This window comes from Aspergillus wentii (genome assembly GCF_001890725.1).
Source record: "Aspergillus wentii DTO 134E9 unplaced genomic scaffold ASPWEscaffold_9, whole genome shotgun sequence".
Classification (NCBI taxonomy): domain Eukaryota; kingdom Fungi; phylum Ascomycota; class Eurotiomycetes; order Eurotiales; family Aspergillaceae; genus Aspergillus; species Aspergillus wentii.
Genome location: NW_024467840.1, coordinates 531,369 through 549,513, shown reverse-complemented (window position 1 = coordinate 549,513; position 18,145 = coordinate 531,369). Strand labels below are relative to the sequence as shown.

Below are 18,145 nucleotides of genomic sequence, written 5' to 3'. Positions count from 1 at the left end.
CGCGAGGCATGAACCAGCAGCGCATTCTTTTTCAACGAGCGCGTCGGCAAGGATAGAGGATTTTCTTTGTCTTCATTTCTGGCTGTCTTTCATCTCTTGTTTAAATTACGATGCATACAATCTAGGGCGTTGTATATGTTGTGCATTGAATCGGCGCGTAACTTTTCATGTTACGCTGATCGGTACGGGTCATAACACACTGTTACAACAACACAACAGTGCCCTGGCAATGGCGTCACGATCCAGCCTCCGGTCTACTCTCACGATCGATTCACTTCAGTGTCATTGAGATTTTTCTTATACATCCAATTATCAGGGTATCTATCTACTAATATACAAGCTGGATTTTTAATCACGCAGGGCCTCGATGTCCTCGACCTGAAAATCGCATTCAGTTAGCATGCTTCAATGTCTACACGATTACGAATCAACAAAAGGAATTTAAACACACCTCTTTTACTGCCTCTGGCGTCAGGACGATAGGGTGATCGTCTCCGACACAGACGCTGTCCTCGATACGGATGCCAATGCCACGGAATTTCTCTGGGAACCTGTCGGTGTCTGGGACGTAAATGCCACTGCAGGACGTTAGTATGCATTCAACCTTGATGATGGGCCAACATACGGTTCCACGGTGATACATTGGCCGGCCTTGAGGTCATATCCTCGCGAATAGCCAGAACAGTCGTGGACATCTAGTCCGATATAGTGGCCCAAATGGTGTGGGAAAAGAGCGTGCATTGCCTATCTACAAGTCAGCGACCAAGGTGAAATGAAAACGGGGCTATAATGAACTTACGCTTCCGGAAACATCAAATCCAAGCTGTTGCAATTGGTCTCTCAGTCCATTTTCTGCGACGCTATGCAATCTATCGAGGGAAAGCTTTGCACTTTCCCGGCAAAGGGCGACACAAGTACGGTGCACATTCAAAACGGCATTGTACAGATCCCGTTGAGGGCCAGTGAATTTGCCATTGACCGGCCAAGTTCTAGTAATATCGGAGATATAAGTGCCCGCTTCCTGTCATTGAGTTAGTATTGAAATCAGATATCAGCAAGGAGGTATACGTACTCCACCTCCGTCCACGAGGACCAAGTCTCCGTCCCTAATGACGCATGTTAGTTAAATTCTCGGCAAATTTCAAGTAGACGTACCTCAGGACGTCATCGTTTCTGGTATAGTGGATGCTCAAGGCGTTCTATACCCGTTAGTTCAAATACAGGCGACTTGGGGTTGAGTGTCTTACAGAGCCTCCCGCCACGACAGGGACAAAGGCACTGGTGTCACAGCCCTTAACCTTGAACTGATACTCCAGGAAAGAAGTCAAGTCCTTCTCCTTGGTAAAAGTCTGTCTCATCGATTCCGTAAAGGCTCGACCCGCGGCCTGGCCAACCCGGCGCAATTGTAGCACTTCATCCTCGCTCTTAAACGCTCTCATCTCATTGAGAATTGAACGCAATGGCTTGACCTTGCGGAAGTCGACAAGTTTCTTGAGCTTTTCCGATGCACTAGAAGGGCCGTATAGATATTTGTGCAAGCTCGTCCTTCCAGTCTCAAAAGCGGGAATGTCCGTGTAAACTTCTGTAGCTCCAGAAACGATGTTGGGAAGGATATCTCCGATGCGATCGATGTCTCCTGACTGTGACCCAAATATCAGCTGTGTCCACGGGCCTGAACTAGCAATCACCGACCTCATCTGCATTGAAGACATCCATGGCAGCCCGGGTGCCGGATCGAGCTCCATCCCAAAGCTCCGCCTTGGGGTCTTTTTCCCGGACGTAGAGGTGAAAGATGTGGTTATCTCCAGATCCATCATTTCCTGCAGTTGTATGAGTTTTTGTTTTTTTCCGACTGCTTTGTACTCATTGAAGCTCACCAATCACCGCCAGGGCACCGGGTTCGTTGAATCCTATTGAGAATAAACAGTCAGTAAAAGCGCTCACTCGCCAGTACCCGCTGCGACAAAGACATACCGGTAAGGTAAAAAAAGTTGGAGTCCTGTCGGTACTCATTGAAAATTCCCGAAGCACGGTACTTGACCTCAGAGGCTGCTAGCACTGCGATCGCACCTTTGGGAAGTCTATTTGCGAGCTTCGAACGACGTTGGGCGTACTCGAGAGCAGTGATTCCCGGCGTAACTGGTATCCATCGTCAATATTCCTAACCCGTGTTCTAACAAGGCCCAATACACACGTTCTCCGGGATTCAGTATATGAGGGTGTGTCTCATGCAAAGGCTGTCCGAATTTAAGGTCTGCGGCGGAGATTGAAGAAGCGTAGGTTCGACGTGTAGGTAGTGACAATCGGTTGCTCTGAAGGTGTTGCTGCAATAGCTGCTGGTTACAGCTTCGAAGACGCGGCGAAGAGCGACGAAGATAGCGAGGCCATTGGCGGGCCAGCGATTTGCATGACGACATGCTCACTGATATGCGACAAAAAAAATCGATAGTAGCAGACAAGCTGATCCAACACAGTTCGTCGTTGGTGCAAAAGTTAGCAGGTGGTCCTTCGATGGAGAGCTCCAAACAGCAACGGAGAGGTTGCCGGGGATCGGTCGGCGGCGCGGGCCAATCGGGATGCCGCTGATTGCGATTCATCGCTGCGATGCTTCGGCTTCCCCTCGTCTTTCGAGCCACACAAATGGAAGAGATAGCTGGGATTCATCTTGACTGGATGATGCGAGTGACTCAGTGCTATGACTCAATAGGATGTGTGGAGCGATTGGCTCACGGTTGACGCCCTTCGAGTCTGGATAGTGAATATATATTTCGAGGGTATTCCTATACAGCGAGGATGATACTGACCACGTCTATCACCCTTTACTCACGAGAAACAGACAATAAACATACTCTAACTAAAACAGCAATCATGGGAAGGACTCTGGTATACCCAAAAGGATCCTCCAATACTGTCAACCGATATAAGCATCGGGGTATGTTGAAACACCATTGCAGCTCATACCCAGTAAGCAAATCACTAACCGTTGTTACAGCGACTTATGATCTAGGGGCAATCCATTCGATTGTCAATTCGACCCAGGTCCTCCATGTGTCTTTCAATCCTGGCCCTTCAGACCCATTCCCCGCAATCTTGCCGATGATCGGTCAGATGGGTTCATTCGAATACCCATCAGCAGGCATAAACGAACCCTTGGACTGCTATCTTCATGGATATGTCAGCTCCCGGGTTATGAACCTAGCACGAGACTCCGAAAACGGATTGCCTCTATGCATAGCAGCTAGTAAAGTGGACGGCCTGATCCTGTCACTCACGCCCAACTCGCATAGCTACAACTATCGATCTGCCATTCTTCATGGCTGGGCCAAAGTGGTCACGGACGAGCAAGAAAAACTCTATGCTATGAAGCTGATCACGAATTCCGTGGTCCCAGACCGCTGGGATCATACCCGAGTCCCTCCTGACCGTGCTGAGATGTCTTCGACCGTCATCCTCAAGGTCAAAATCGTTGACGGCAGCGGCAAGATTCGCGACGGAGGCGTATCGGACGAGAGAAAGGACACAGGGAATGAGGAAGTAACTGGTAGCGTCTGGACTGGCGTTGTACCAGTCTGGGAGACCTTTGGGCGGCCTGTCCCAAGCCCTGAAAACAAAGTCACTGATGTGCCGGAGTATCTTACTTCATATGTCTCCAGTAAGAACGACGAAAACCGTGTACATGCAGAAGGCGCAGTTGGTGTCCAGCTTCCACCAGAGGAGCAGCACTGACTGATTGTGATCACGCCTTTCCCCTCGTGGTCTGCTTCGGTCCTATTGATACAGGAGAAGCATATAGTACTAAGCCGCAAATGTCAATCGAATCAATTTTCCATCGTACGCTCACATATAAAAAGAGTAGGCTCCATAATAAAGACTGAAATAGCAATAGAATAAATTTATTTTCAACGTTCAGTTTGTCCTACATTGAAACGGAGGATATTTGTTGATATGCGGGGTTCGCTCAGAGTGCGGAGACGTCATTAAGCTGACTCAAAGCTGTCTGATCAACATTTTCGTCGTTCAACTCCAATTCAGGACAAACAGTGCTGCTGCCCATTATTATTAACACCGCAGTTTTGGATATCGTGGTTTTTGCACTTATTCTCTTTCTAAATACCCTTTTCTATTCTTCAAAGCAGACTATTTGTGTTCATCCCATCCTCACCCCGCCATGGCCTCAGCCATCCCGGCAGCTGATCTCCAATCATTCTCTAGCTATCTCAAGGGATGCACACGAATACTGGCACTGCTAGGCGCTGGACTCTCTGCCTCCTCAGGTCTCCCTACATTCAGAGGAGCAGGTGGTCTCTGGCGATCGTATGATGCCACTGATTTGGCTACACCTGAGGCTTTCGAGGCCTATCCAGACCTAGTGTGGCAGTTTTACAGCTATCGCCGTCATATGGCCCTCAAGGCAAACCCGAATCGTGCACATTACGCCCTGGCAGAGTTGGCAAGAAAGAATAAAAATTTTATCACGCTAAGCCAGAACGTCGATGGTGCTGAGCACAATTCATCTACTACGTTATTAGACTATCCATCCAATGCTAACCAGGCTTGATTATGATTGTAGGTCTTTCGCAACGAGCGAACCATCCAAATGAGCAGCTTCATCTTCTCCACGGCTCCCTTTTCACAGTGAAATGTACTTCCTTTTATTGCAACTACTCGCGGCAGAATGACTTCACCGACCCTATCGTCCCTGCTCTCGCCATCCCCCGATCTGGCCCAGAGCTAAAACCTTCAGAGAGCGATAAGACGGGTGAAGAGGCTTCTAGGTCTCTGCAGAATGCAATGAGGTTAGAAAATGAGGAAACAGGACAACAGCAGGAAGGAACAGAAGTAGACATTTCAGACGAGCGCGTCCCGATGCCTTCGTTGAGTCCTGACGTTCTTCCACATTGCCCTGAATGCAAAGATGGTCTTCTCCGTCCCGGAATTGTATGGTTTGGTGAGAGCCTGCCGTTGCAAACTATCAACGCTGTGGAAAACTTCATCAATACTTCCCCCAAGGTTGACCTGATGCTGGTTATCGGGACAAGCTCCAGAGTCTACCCGGCTGCAGGGTATGTCGACAAGGCTCGTGCCAAAGGTGCCAGAATTGCAGTTATCAATATGGATCGTAATGATGTTGGTTCTTCTGGTTTGCAGCCTGGGGATTGGTTTTTCCAAGGCGATGCAGGTGTAATCGTTCCGGAAATTCTCAAAAGTGTCATTGGGGATATCTAATAGATAAACACACGTTATAAAGATATAAAATGCCACTATTAACGAGAATTGAAGCATTTATGTTGCCATGACATGTCGAACTCATTAGGCGGAGATATCCTCCGTGTATGCTTTATGAATGCTTTTCATTTTATCAAAGTAAATTATAAGGATGGATCATTGTCTGAATATATTGAGCCCACTACTAAAAGCAACTGGCATTCCTACCTGCTGCTATGATGCTATCGACAGTATGGAATTTAACGGTGACCTCAGGCATCAAGGCAGCACCCGTTGCCGGGGTTTCATGGCGCAAACCCAAAACAAAGCGCTAAGAATGATCGCTATCGATAAATGTGGCATGTGGGCACCACCACCTGTTTCAAATCAAGGCAATCTCAGAGCTCGAAGCATTCTGACATCTTCTGAATCTCGATCTTAGCTCTAATATGGACTGATCTGGGTGAGTAACAATTCCCTTTTGCCACTGTGCGCCCACTATTGGTTTTGCAGTGTGGCAGACTTCACAGCGGCATATGTCAGGATTCAGGATTTGACACATGCTAACATCCTGCCTAAATACCAGACTAGAGGATACAATCAACATCTACTAACCAACAGCATAAAATACCTTCCTGAACCCCTTGATTTCTGAGGCCTATGGTCCCCAGGTCTCTACCATAAGATCAACAAAGTGTGCCAACCCCGCGCACAAAGAATCGACCTGTTTACCCACAAACACCACCCCACTATTGCTCTGCCAAAGGATTTACAAGTGGGATACACCTATTTGACTTATCTTTCAAGATGGCAAAAGAAAGCGACGCGCCCCCGTTTCCACACACGCCTGGAAAGCCTCAGGAACATCCTTCAAGACCCCTCCCCCAGCACCCCGAATTCGGAAAACCCTCTCCTATCCGCCCGAGTCACCACCACCAGCAGTCTAGCAACCCTTTCAACATTCCCAAAGCGAACCGGCCGCGTGTTGAACACCATAGACCTAACCCTCAACAATGGGGGGCACAGAATCACGCGCAGAAAGCCGTGGCTCGTCAGGGCTATGGTCCACCTGCTACACCCAGAGCTGGTGTAGCCGCTACCCCGAAGCGCAGTGAACCTTTCGATCCTTTCAAGCCTGTTCGACCTTCGGCGTACAACAACAATAGAATGTCGCGTCCTGTTGACAACGATGTCGTCGAAATCAAACGCCCCGAGAATTTCACATTCAATACCCCGCGAGCTCCCAAGACTTTCTTCACGTCGAAGCCATCCGCGATTAAAATGAATAATATGAATAATGCAAACAAGAACCTCAGGAACTTCGTCGATCTTACAAATGAGGGTGGCTTCAGTCCCAGTGTTCGGCCCAACAATACTGGATTTGGCTCAATGGATGTGAACGGCTATGTCGATACAGCTAAAGCGAATGAGAACATCAAGGCTTTGCTGGAAGGAGCCTTTGAGGATGAAGATGATAAACCGCGTCCAAAGCCAAAGAGCAAGAAGAACAAAAAGAAGAAGGAGAAAAAGAGCAAGCAGAAGAAGGAGGAAATGAAAACGGAGGAGAAGAAGGTGGAGAGAAAAGAGGAGAGCTCTGAAGTCGATGACTTGGCCGCTGCGCTACAGGGAGTGTCTGTCAATGAGACCAAGAAAACCGAAGACAAGGTGGATGAATCAGAGAAGGACTCAGACTCAGACTCTGAAAAAGAAGTGAAAGGAAAGGAACAAGTTGCTGAATCCGAATCCGAGGCCGAAGATGAAGATGCAGACGAGCAGGAAGACGATGACGAAGATGAAGAGGACGAGGATGATGGAACTATCGAAGGCTTGAAGGTCAAACTACTGCCTCACCAGCGGGAGGGTGTGAACTGGATGTGCGACAAGGAACTAGGCCAGAAAAAGTCCAAGGGAGTCCTGCCCAAGGGAGGAATCCTCGCAGATGACATGGGTCTTGGAAAGACTGTTCAAGCCATTGCTCTACTGCTCACAAATCGGAAACCTACAAAGGAAGAACACAGCAAGCGAACGATCAAGTCCGACGATGACTCCGAAGACGACGAGAAGAACGACAAAAAGGCAACTAAACTGCCGCCTGGCGTGAGCAAATCGACTCTTGTCATTGCCCCTCTTGCGCTTATCAAACAGTGGGAGTCGGAAATCGCAGAGAAAGTGGAAAACTCTCACAAGCTTCGCGTATGTGTTTATCACGGAAATACTCGAGCGAAGGCGAATGATAACCTGGAAGATTACGATGTGGTTATTACAACATATGGAACTCTCACGTCAGAGCATGGAGCCATGAACAAGAAATCTGGTATCTTTTCTGTTTACTGGTACCGCGTCATTTTGGATGAAGCCCACACAATCAAAAACCGAAATGCGAAAGCAACTCAATCTGCCTATGCCTTGGATGCAGAGTATAGATGGTGCTTGACAGGAACGCCTTTGCAGAATAACCTCGACGAGCTGCAAAGTCTCATTAAGTTCTTGCGTATCAAGCCATTCAATGACCTAGCAGCCTGGAAGGAGCAGATCAGTAAGCCCCTGGCAAACGGCCGAGGAGGCCTGGCCATCGAACGCTTGCACATTTATCTAAAGATTTTCATGAAGCGACGCACGAAGGATGTTCTGAAACTCAATGCCAACCTCAAGCCTGGTGAAGAAGGAGGCGACGGGAAGAAAAAGAAAAACCCTGGTTTCCAGATTGTGAAGAGAGAAGTTGTCAAGGTAGAGGCTGAGTTTATGCCGGGTGAGATGACCTTCTACCAGCGGCTTGAGCAACGGACAGAAAACAGCCTTGATAAGATGATGGGTGGTACTAAGCTTGATTATGCCGGTGCTTTGGTCTTGCTCTTGCGTCTTCGCCAGTCCTGCAACCACCCGGATCTGGTAAAGAGTGATCTCGCCCAAGACAAAGACGTTCTTCTCCAGACTGGTCCCACCGGAAGCCAACAACCGGCTAAGAAGGATGACCTTGACAGCATGGCTGATCTGTTCGGTGCACTCAGTGTCGTCTCCAAGAAGTGTGATGTTTGCCAGACAGATTTGAGCCAGGACCAAGCCAAGAACGGCATCAGCAGGTGCAGTGCATGCGAGACAGATCTTGCAGGCAGCCTTGCCAACGATTGGAAGCGGAGCAAGAAGTCTTCTCACAAGAAAGATGAAGATAGCCCACCGCCATCACCTTCGGACCGTCGCTCTAAGGCTCAGATTGCTCGATCCCAGAGAAACAGAAAAATTGTCATCGACAGTGACGACGAGGAGGAAGAAGATGGCGAATGGATCGTTCCCGAACACAAGCGTAATATGCCCAACCTTGGAAAAGCCGGAGGCTCGGATGATGAGAACGCCGAGGGAGGTGGTGAATGGCTCAACTCTGAGGATGAAACTGACTCGGAAGACGACGGACCTGAATCTCCCACTCAGAAGCGCAAAAGTGCTGTTCACATAAACCGCCGAGGCGAGGAAACTGACTCTGAGGATGAGATTTATCTCAACCCTGACGATGATGACAACCAGGTCCTCCCATCCACGAAGATCAGACATCTCATGAAGATCCTCTCACGCGAGTCCGCGGGCCACAAATTTATTGTGTTCTCCGTATTTACCTCGATGCTTGATAAGATCGAACCGTTCCTTATGCGTGCCAATATTGGATTTGCTCGATATGACGGTGGAATGAGAAACGACCATCGAGAGGCAAGTCTCAACAAGCTGCGAAACAACAGTGCGACCCGGGTTCTGCTGTGTAGTTTGCGTGCTGGTGCTTTGGGTCTAAACTTGACTGCCGCAAGCCGAGTGGTCATTTTGGAGCCGTTCTGGAATCCCGTAAGATATGCCTCTTCTTCCCGCTTTATGATGTTGAGCTAACGAATTTCTTTAGTTTGTTGAGGAGCAAGCCATTGACCGTGTTCATCGACTCAACCAGACACAGGACGTCAAGATCTACAAGATGATCATCAAGGAGACCGTCGAAGAGCGTATCATCGACCTACAAGAGCGCAAGCGAGAACTGGCCAACCTCACCATCGAGGGCAAGAGTGCTGCCGGCAAGCTCACCATGACCGACATGATGGCCCTCTTTGGCAGAGATGCCGAATCTCGGTATACAGGCAACCAAGAAGCTGTCGATGTCGCTCAGATGACCAAGCTCCTGACCAAGGACGATGCTATGAAGGGAAGTATGCCTGACTCTTCTCGGGACCGAAGCCGTCAACAAGAGAAGCGGGCACCTAGATCCGAGGATTCTGTCTACGGACGACGATGGTAAAAGACACGATGTTAATTTATGATGGGCATAGATCATGGGGGTAATTGAAATGCATATTGGGAGGGATTTCGGGTTGAGGCGTCATGTTATGGATTTGGATGTGATTTTCGGTTGAGTCAATATGATACATTTCTTCTAATTCAATATTTCTACTGGCTTTCCTGTCTTGGCCAGTGAGTTAATGGTAGGTAGTCAACTGCTAGTAAGATTAGACACGAATGGACCATTTAGGGAAGTTTGTCTCTGCCTTACACTCACTAGAGTTTTGCAACCAGCCTTAACTGCATATAGTAGCCAACTATTAAGGGTGGAGTAATATATTCGATCCGTTTGTTTATACACCCAAGTGCCTGGCACGCAAAGGTCTGTTGGGCATTTTTCTTCCTTTACGTTGCGATACCTTCTGGCTTGCAGAGTAGAATGCTCTGTCTTTTCGCGAGAAGAACCAGGCCCCCGAGCCAATACAATGATCCTAACTACTACTTTCGAGCCATGAAGCCGTTCTGTTAACTTTTGAAGAATGGCCTGGAGTTCTGGAGCACAATAATTCGAAAATGCCTCGAAGTGAACGGCGATATATACCAATTTTAGGCGTCGGTAGGTTCTGAACTGAGCCCGGGTGGATAATCTATTATGAACCTACTTTATTGAGTAACGTGCGGAGATGAAGGCACCAGGGCTGAGGATGCTGAGAAGTATCTAGAATTTGTTTCTACATCTAGGCCGGATCTGGGGTTGTGCTGTCCTCCTGGACGAAGCGGACGTATTCCTTGAACAGAGAAGCCTTGAGGATTTACAGCGAAATGCCTTGATTTCGGTGTTTCTGCGCGTGATGGAAGCGCAAGACTCTTACACATCGTCATGTTGCGGTTGTCATCGAGGTATCTGGACGATTTGACGCCCTATCTCGACAAGCTCCACGGCGGTATACGCAGGATGAACTAGCACAAGACGATGAAATGCGGCTGGCATAGCTAAGCATCCACGACGAATTAAATCCATCTTTCTCTTTTTTCTTTTCCGAACATACTAATAACACCCATAGACCATAGACCAGTAATAAACCGATTTCCTAATCGGTGTACAACCTCCGTGACCTCATCCGACAATTAATCTGAAACACCAACCGGCTAAAAAGAAAGTGTTAAGTAAGTAAGAAAGAGGGGCGATGAGATAAACCCAGACAAGCTAAGATTTGGGGTAAAAATTGACAGGGAATAACAAATCCAGATTGAATCATGCTTCATCTGATTGATCTGAGACGCCCGAGTCATGAGTTGCGAAAAAGCCAGTTAAGCCGATGATTACCCCGAACTATTGAATCGACCCTGGCTACAAGCCTATAGGTGCATGCGTGATATACACTGCCGATCTCGAAGGGTTGAAACATGGTGATTCTATTGGAGTTGAACAGAGTTTATGAGGCAAGGCTTGCCATCATACCGATGATCATGAGGAGAAGGAGTATAGCAGGCAGAGAGGATAGTATTTGATATAAGGATGGATGTGATGTATCCGCATCCTGTCGATCTATCTTAGTTATCAACCAGGATAGGGCATGGGCATGGGTTAATGAAGTCCAAACAGACGTACATTTCCGATGGCCTTAACACCGGGGATTTTTAGGTTTGCAGCCGGACTATTGGATACAGTAGTTATTCCGTATAGGGACGTGGTGGCTAAGAATAGTCTGGCATATTTATCATGGCAGTTCAAGTTGGATAAAGTTGAGAAATTAAAAAGATGCAAGATGATAAATGTGGCGCTTCCCCTATAAATGATTTTCATTCATCGAAAGAAATTCTAGAATCGTAAAATCAACAGTTTGAAAAGAAAAGGAGACAGGAAGAGGGATGTATGACTTGCAGATAGTATGCATGGATATGGAGGATATTTCTTTTTCTTCAGACTCAGGAGATGTGAACACATGGCATGATTTCTAGAAGGTCTTGTTAGAGTCGTCTTTCACAAGTAGCAAGTCAAGTAGACTACGCCGACAGACAGTCAGTTTCACATTCAAGGATAGCCTCGCGGGATCAGCAGTGGAAGACAACTCCACTCGGCCTCTCACTAGAAAACTAGACCACAGTAGTGGTTGTCCACAGTGGGTGGCCCTAACGCTGTCGATCCCCGGTCTTTTTGAGGATTTTTTTTGATTGGACTCGTATTGCGAATGGTTAAAATAATTTGATGAAATAAAAAAGGTCAGTGCCAGCCTGCCAGAATAAGAAGTAGTCGATATCCATGACAGATGTGACAAAAAACTCAACCTGGCATTATTTGTACCACCACCCGGACCCCCTGCCAGAATATTTCAATAATAGCAATCCTGTCGATTGTTCAAATGGCTTCAATTCAAGTCAGTGCATTCTCGTATTATTATTTTACTCGCCAAGACGAAAAACCCTCAACCGGACACATCATAATTTAGGTGATTTCTGTCTGGCCAACCTGACACGCCGGACAAGAGATGCGAGACTGTCGGAGACACAGTCCGAATGCGATGGAGCCCGCCAGCCTTACCTTATCCAGGGGAAATGCTGGACGGTGTGTGCGACATGAAACAAGGAGGATTTGAGTCTTATTTTGCGTTTGACATGCACCTAAATTAATCGTGTTCGGGGATCTGCGGGCGCTGAGGTGTTCTTTTGAGGGACGCCAGGAAGACAAGAGTCCATTCCAGTATTAATACCCGTTCTAGACGTCTAGAACGTGGAATGGCGGTATTGACGAAAGGAGATGGAAGAATATTCCCTAGTTCTCGATTCTTCTTTTCTTCCAGCCTAGCTGGGCAGCCATGCGTGAGAAAACGTGGCGGCCACGAGACCCAGGTAGGAGAAGAGAGGAGAAGGAAAAGAAAAGAAATGCAGGCTTCGCGAAGGATACCAGAAATTGACAGGTCAGAAACGTGTTGGACCAGGATTAAAGTGAGATCAAATCATGGACGAGATGACAGGTCAGCAGCATCAAAAAGGTTGGGGATTGCCAGACCGACCGCAGGGATCAAGAGATATTATGGCTGTATTATTATTCACTAAGAGAGCGAAGAGGAGAAGAGGTGGTGATCGGTGGGGAAGACAGCGTCGAGTGGATATTTGTTCTGGACAGATTCATCCTGGATCCGGATCCAGTTCCGAGCCTGTTGATTCTGTAGACACTCTCTGTACATCTGTCGTAGTGTGTAGAGGAGAGATGGGTCTGATGAAGAGAAGAGGCGAGGTGAAGCCTGAAGAGAGATGAGGCATCTGGATAGCATCACGGACAGTGAATCTTCATCCCGTCCAACGCTCTCCACCGCATATCCTCCTTTCCTGTCTTTTTTTTCCCTTTCGCTTTTCTTTTCCCTCGTGGGCCCAAGCGGCTTTCTCCTTAAGTTTAGTTCGACTCCTTCTTGTCGCTCTGGATGCTTGAACTTTTGATGTCGTTGGATGAAACCCCCTTATTATCTCTGCTTGATCCTCTTTCCCCTCCGACTCTCTCCTTGTCTCCGGCTAATCGACTGCCACGACAGTCAAGCATAGCTTATTCTTCTTCTGGCTTTCTTGTCGCTGGAATTGCTACTAATTATTCTTCTTCTTCTTCTTCTGTCTCCCTATCCCGGAGGCTTTTTGGCCTGGTCTGGTGGCTTTTGGGCTTATACGAACCCTGTCGGACTTGCCGAGTAGTTTTTTCTTTTTTCTTTTTTTTTTTTTTTCCATCTTTTTCCCTTTTTCCTCCATTATTTGTCCTTTTTTTATTCTTTCTTTTTCCTGAAGAAAGAAAAAAGAAAATAGTCCATTATCTATTATTCTATAATTCTTCAGCTTTTCTACAAGTCAGATTCGCCCATCCGTGGTTCGCTCCTCCTCCGCCTTTCTGCCAGTATCCGCTCGTTCTTCTTTAGGGGGTTCACGGGACTGTCCACCAACTACCGACTAATTAACTACCTCATCTCTCGCTCTCTCACATCTCTCCTCACTTGCTTAGTCCCTGGTCTGATCCATTCCGTCCTCGTCAGACAGGTCAATTCTTCTGCCTTTTTTCTCCTATTGAATCTACCGGGTAAGCTTTCTTGTCTTCCATTTTGCGAATACGACCCATCTCGGGGGAAATCGAACCCCTCCCGCTCTTCGTCTTTCCCGCCTTTTGGGGGCGACGGCCAGCGGGCAATTTCATACCGTCCCTGCATTCCTAAGCTCCAATCCACTGACTTTCCGCTGCTTTTGTTCGAACAGGTCGGAAATTTGCTTTCCTAGATTCGCGTCGGTTTGCCTATGATCCACCGTACGGCGACCGTTCAATTCAATTGATTCACCGCCGTCTTCAGCTCAGCTACGCGTTCTCCGCTGCGAAAAAGACTCCGCCTCCTGTTCTTCTGTTCGTCCGGAGACAAATCGTTGTTGTGGTACAAGTGGGATGCTGCCGGAGAAGATTCGCTCGGAAATCAGTGTTACGATTTCACTCTGCTCTCTAGATGGGAAATACTCAAGGGAAACCGGTGTCCTTCACCGATGAGGGTGAGTAGTTGGACATTTTGGGCTAGCTGCACGTGTGTACTAATCACTGCAATTCAGTCAACCTCAACCATTTCCGCCTCCTTCGGGTGGTAGGAAAAGGTGCATTTGGTAAAGTTCGCATTGTTGAGCGAAAAGATACCGGCTTGACGTTTGCTCTGAAATATATTCGGAAAGAAGAAGGTGGGTAGACTCCGGCTGGAACTGTCTTGACATGTGCTGATTCTGTTTCTTCCCAGTGGTCCGGTCGGAAAGCGTACGGAATATCATTCGTGAACGAAGAATGCTCGAGCATTTGAACCATCCATTTCTTTGCAACTTGAGATACAGCTTTCAGGATATAGAATACATGTGCGTCGTGCCCCTGTGCAGTCTCCCCTCGCCCGTCGCTGATTGTTGGAAAGCTACATTGTGGTGGATTTGATGAATGGCGGTGACCTGCGATTTCACATCTCAAGAAAATGCTTCACCGAAGAAGCTGTGCGGTTTTGGATAGCAGAACTTGGCTGTGCTCTGAGATATATTCATTCCCAGGGTATCATCCATCGCGATGTCAAACCAGACAATGTGCTCCTTGATTCGGAGGGTCATGTCCACTTGGCTGATTTTGTATGTTGTCCGCATTAATACCAAGACGTACGCTAATCTGTTGCAGAACGTCGCATCGGACTTCCGGCCGAGCAAGCCTTTGACAAGCAAATCTGGAACCTTGGCATACTTAGCTCCTGAAGTGTACGAAGGCGGTGGGTACTTTTGTGAGGTCGATTGGTGGTCGCTTGGTGTGACATTCTACGAGTGCATCTACAACAAGGTTCGTTTAACTGAGCAGGTGTATAAAGTCGAAATGCTAATTTCAATAGCGACCATTCGAAGGCCGTAGCCAAGATACTCTTAGTGAAAACATCAAGAAAGCCTCGCCGAAATACTTTGTCACAAACCCAGCAGTTACTGTCCCATGTTTGCGAGCAATGGGCGCTCTGATCGAGAGAGACCGAAGCAAGCGAATTGGCGCTGTGAGCTTCGAAAGCTTCACTTCTCATCCCTTCTTTGCCGACTACGACTTTGAGGCTTTGGAACGAAAAGAGATTCTGCCTGTTTTCCGACCGTCGAGTGATAAGACCAATTTCGACGCAACGTACGATCTAGAAGAATTGCTGCTTGAGGAGGCACCACTCGAAGCTAGAGCACGTCGGCAAAAGCCTAGAGCGGAACTGAGAGAAGATGCGACGGCAAAGGAAATCCGGGAAGATGAACTGCATCGTCTTATTGAGACCATGTTCGAGCCATTTGACTACACAACCGTAACTTTCAGAGGGTATGTCGACATGCTTGCTTTGGATTCAATAATGCTAACCAGCTACAGCAATGCCGCCGAAGCAATTGCCGCAACAACGTGAGTACCCCAACGCATTCTATTATTAGACCAATGCTGACATTCTATAAGAAACCCAGAAGACTGCCTCCCAACCAATGGCCAGCCTGGCCGCGCTGGTTCAACCCACTCGAGGCAGGTGTCACAACCTGACTCCTCGAGGGGTTCGCCGCCTTTGCGTAACGATGGATCCGTCAGCCGTCTTAACGCCGCCGAGAACGTCTCCTCCCCGCTTACGGGGACTGTCGAGCCGCAAGATGTTGCCCCGCCTCCACCGCCGCAAGAGAGACAGGCTCCCTCTCCTGCTCCCCCACCGCCGGCTCCCTCCTTCCATCGACCATTCCCGCCCCCCGCTGCTGGCGCCCGAGGAGGAGCAACACGCAAGACGAGTAAGGGTGGTGGAGTACAAATGGTGTTGGACGAGACCGGTAGCTGGAGTGAGTTGGCAAGCCACAGTTCCACACTGCCGGCCGAGGGTTATGATCAGGCTGGGGATAAGGGAAAGTCCAACAGTGGAATGCTCGCTTTCCTGAGCCGGAAGAAGGGACGCGACAGGAGTCCCAAACCCCAAGAGCCCGGTGTTTTGGGCAAGGAGGGAGCCAGGCAAATCATCAGCTGAGGATAATATTCCTGGTTTGAATGACCTTGAACAAAACGGCTCTCGATTCTGCTGTCCATCTGGACGATAATGAACGTGTCACAGTCGCTTCCTAACAAGAGTTCGGATAATTATTGACTCCGCTCCTGTCTGGTCCACTGGCGTGACTGAGGCCAAATCCAACGATTTCTGTCAGAGTCCAAACGGACGATGATTGACAGTGTGCTTATAGCAAAAAACGATAATACCAATGATTGAAACAATACAGGCGGCGGTCTCCGACAGCTGAGATACTCCGGTCTGGATGGACCATGTCGATCGAAATGGCCAACGAATCGTCACTTCCGATGTTCTGCATTCTCTTGACCTTGCAGGAAATTGGATTACCTGAATGCCTTTATCATAATGTTTCTTGATTCCCCTGGATTGAGCGAAGATATACTTTTTATTTTTTTTTTTCTTTCTCATTTACTAATTCCATTTCATTCTCTTTTCCTTTTATGGCCGCGGAGTCGAACGGAAAGTGACAGGCCTACGACTTCCTCTTCATCTCATCATTCATTCATTGGGCAGGAATATGTATTCTAAGCCGTCCGACGTACTTTTGTGGCATTTGCATATCTTGATTGATGCGAGGGACGAATGTTAGGGACAACAGAACCTTGTATCTGTCTGATTTTATGTAATTACAATCCCTTCTTGATAGATATCTAAATCTGATCAGATCAGTATATATCCGCAAGTAGATGTGATATTGGCCTAGTACTTAAGATAAGAAGCAATGTATCTGAATTCAACGTTCTTGGGTTACAGACGAAAGGTAAAACATAACAGGATCTTTCTTAGGATTCTCGTTTATAAGCCATATTGTACGAAGCAGGTATGAAGATTGTTGGCCAGCAAAGCAAGACTTTCATTCGATCTTCAACCATGGGTGCAAGGATAGATAGCAAACGTTAACCCAAGTCAGCGCCAGGGTGGACGCTCCGGACATTGATTCTCCTTTTTGGCAGTCTTCTGCAGTAACTTTCTCGAATGACCAGACGGGTGGGTTGTTAATCTCGAGGCTGAGCTTTCTGATAGCTTGAATATACCAGGTTCTTTGGGTTTTCGTGACAGCGCAAGCTTCTCCTTTTATTTTTACTTTTTTTTTATCTTGTTGCTCTTATTTGTCGAGACGGTCAAAGTGATCATCGCTCCAGATATTAAATGCAAGATCCCAATCATCGTCTACGGTGATGGGCATGAAGTCGGGCTTTCGGAGTCGATGATGCTGAGGTAGGTGAAATCGACAAGATAACTAACATCATCAGCATACGTTAAGAATGAAGCATAGAGAATGGGGTGATAACAGCTTATCCTGCTCTCTATCATATCGAAGAAAGTTGGGATCCTGTTCTGACAAGGCCCAGTCATCCTGTCTCATGTGTCTGTGGGAACAGGTATATTAACCCATATACCTTAATCATAATGATTTCATGGCTATACTCACTCAAGAATATAAGCAATCTGCCGCCTGATACTCTCCAACTGTTCAAAAGAAAGTTCCTTATAAATCTCCGCCACATTCTCTCCAGGAACCCTAGAGAGGATGAGAAAGTACACCTTGCCATTTGGATATGGGAATGACGGTCTTGCTTTCTGCATGAAATGGTCGATGTATTCAGGCCCGTGGCCGATTTTCTGGACGGTTTCGACCCCCTCCCATTCATTCATGAAGTCTTCTTTGGCATCTTTGCGGACTTGCTTTGGGTTTTGGAGGTTGAAGTGCTTGGGGTTGAGACTGATGTGGTATAGCCCAGTTAGTTAGATTAGATAAATATTCCATGGTACAGGTAGATACTCACTCGTAGCGGATCTTGACCATAACAGGCTGGTTTGTATCCATGTACCGTGCTAGAGTGAGGACTTGTCGTTGACCAAACATACCAATCGTCTCTTCTGTCAGCTGTTTTTCAATCTTGATGGGCCTGTCTTCGATTATGGGGGTACGACCCGTGAAGTCAAAGGCCCATTTAGGCATGGTGGGTATGGATGGATGTGGATGGATATGTTCTGGGATGAGGTTGGTGTTGTAAGAGGAAGTGGTGGCTGTTTCCGTGGATGCCTGCAACAATGTCTACAACAATGTCTACGTCTACTTTAGGGTTATTCACTCTTATTGTTAGAATAAGCATTAGGCCAAAAAGCATACGCGCGCACCTAGT

General features: G+C 47.6%; 7 protein-coding genes across 7 annotated transcripts; 5 read left to right on the top strand and 2 right to left on the bottom strand.

Moving 5' to 3' along the window:
* Window positions 1-427: 427 nt before the first annotated feature.
* On the bottom strand, window positions 428-2,417 carry ASPWEDRAFT_121190 (aminopeptidase P family protein; the record flags this gene model as incomplete). The annotated part of the gene is made up of 10 exons (XM_040829054.1): window positions 428-578; window positions 626-744; window positions 800-1,021; window positions 1,073-1,106; window positions 1,156-1,199; window positions 1,248-1,640; window positions 1,693-1,820; window positions 1,878-1,910; window positions 1,975-2,139; window positions 2,195-2,417. The coding sequence occupies 10 exons, from the start codon at window positions 2,415-2,417 to the stop codon at window positions 428-430; spliced, it is 1,512 nt and encodes a 503-aa protein (XP_040683965.1).
* Window positions 2,418-2,653: 236 nt separating this feature from the next.
* ASPWEDRAFT_45835 (pyridoxamine 5'-phosphate oxidase family protein) lies at window positions 2,654-3,866 on the top strand. Its single transcript, XM_040836632.1, has 2 exons — window positions 2,654-2,932; window positions 2,993-3,866. The coding sequence occupies exons 1-2, from the start codon at window positions 2,869-2,871 to the stop codon at window positions 3,724-3,726; spliced, it is 798 nt and encodes a 265-aa protein (XP_040683964.1). The 5' UTR covers window positions 2,654-2,868; the 3' UTR covers window positions 3,727-3,866.
* A 298-nt stretch (window positions 3,867-4,164) lies between these two features.
* On the top strand, window positions 4,165-5,294 carry ASPWEDRAFT_45833 (SIR2 family NAD-dependent protein deacylase). Its single transcript, XM_040836630.1, has 2 exons — window positions 4,165-4,496; window positions 4,571-5,294. The coding sequence occupies exons 1-2, from the start codon at window positions 4,169-4,171 to the stop codon at window positions 5,224-5,226; spliced, it is 984 nt and encodes a 327-aa protein (XP_040683963.1). The 5' UTR covers window positions 4,165-4,168; the 3' UTR covers window positions 5,227-5,294.
* Window positions 5,295-5,581: 287 nt separating this feature from the next.
* On the top strand, window positions 5,582-9,762 carry ASPWEDRAFT_164298 (putative SNF2 family helicase/ATPase). The gene is made up of 3 exons (XM_040829881.1): window positions 5,582-5,668; window positions 5,792-9,033; window positions 9,089-9,762. The coding sequence occupies exons 2-3, from the start codon at window positions 6,013-6,015 to the stop codon at window positions 9,473-9,475; spliced, it is 3,408 nt and encodes a 1,135-aa protein (XP_040683962.1). The 5' UTR covers window positions 5,582-5,668; window positions 5,792-6,012; the 3' UTR covers window positions 9,476-9,762.
* Window positions 9,763-12,696: 2,934 nt separating this feature from the next.
* On the top strand, window positions 12,697-13,730 carry ASPWEDRAFT_704316 (uncharacterized protein). The gene is made up of 2 exons (XM_040839126.1): window positions 12,697-13,516; window positions 13,690-13,730. The coding sequence occupies exon 1, from the start codon at window positions 12,879-12,881 to the stop codon at window positions 13,356-13,358; it is 480 nt and encodes a 159-aa protein (XP_040683961.1). The 5' UTR covers window positions 12,697-12,878; the 3' UTR covers window positions 13,359-13,516; window positions 13,690-13,730.
* On the top strand, window positions 13,731-16,045 carry ASPWEDRAFT_704401 (serine/threonine-protein kinase). Its single transcript, XM_040839127.1, has 7 exons — window positions 13,731-13,971; window positions 14,029-14,151; window positions 14,208-14,319; window positions 14,373-14,577; window positions 14,624-14,779; window positions 14,829-15,361; window positions 15,413-16,045. Exons 1-7 carry the CDS (start codon window positions 13,929-13,931, stop codon window positions 15,957-15,959), a joined length of 1,719 nt encoding a protein of 572 aa, XP_040683960.1. The 5' UTR covers window positions 13,731-13,928; the 3' UTR covers window positions 15,960-16,045.
* A 697-nt stretch (window positions 16,046-16,742) lies between these two features.
* ASPWEDRAFT_187701 (uncharacterized protein) lies at window positions 16,743-18,006 on the bottom strand. The gene is made up of 4 exons (XM_040832195.1): window positions 17,786-18,006; window positions 17,431-17,721; window positions 17,291-17,368; window positions 16,743-17,238 (listed from the first exon to the last, which is right to left on the bottom strand). Exons 1-4 carry the CDS (start codon window positions 17,959-17,961, stop codon window positions 17,169-17,171), a joined length of 615 nt encoding a protein of 204 aa, XP_040683959.1. The 5' UTR covers window positions 17,962-18,006; the 3' UTR covers window positions 16,743-17,168.
* Between the last annotated feature and the right edge of the window lie 139 nt (window positions 18,007-18,145).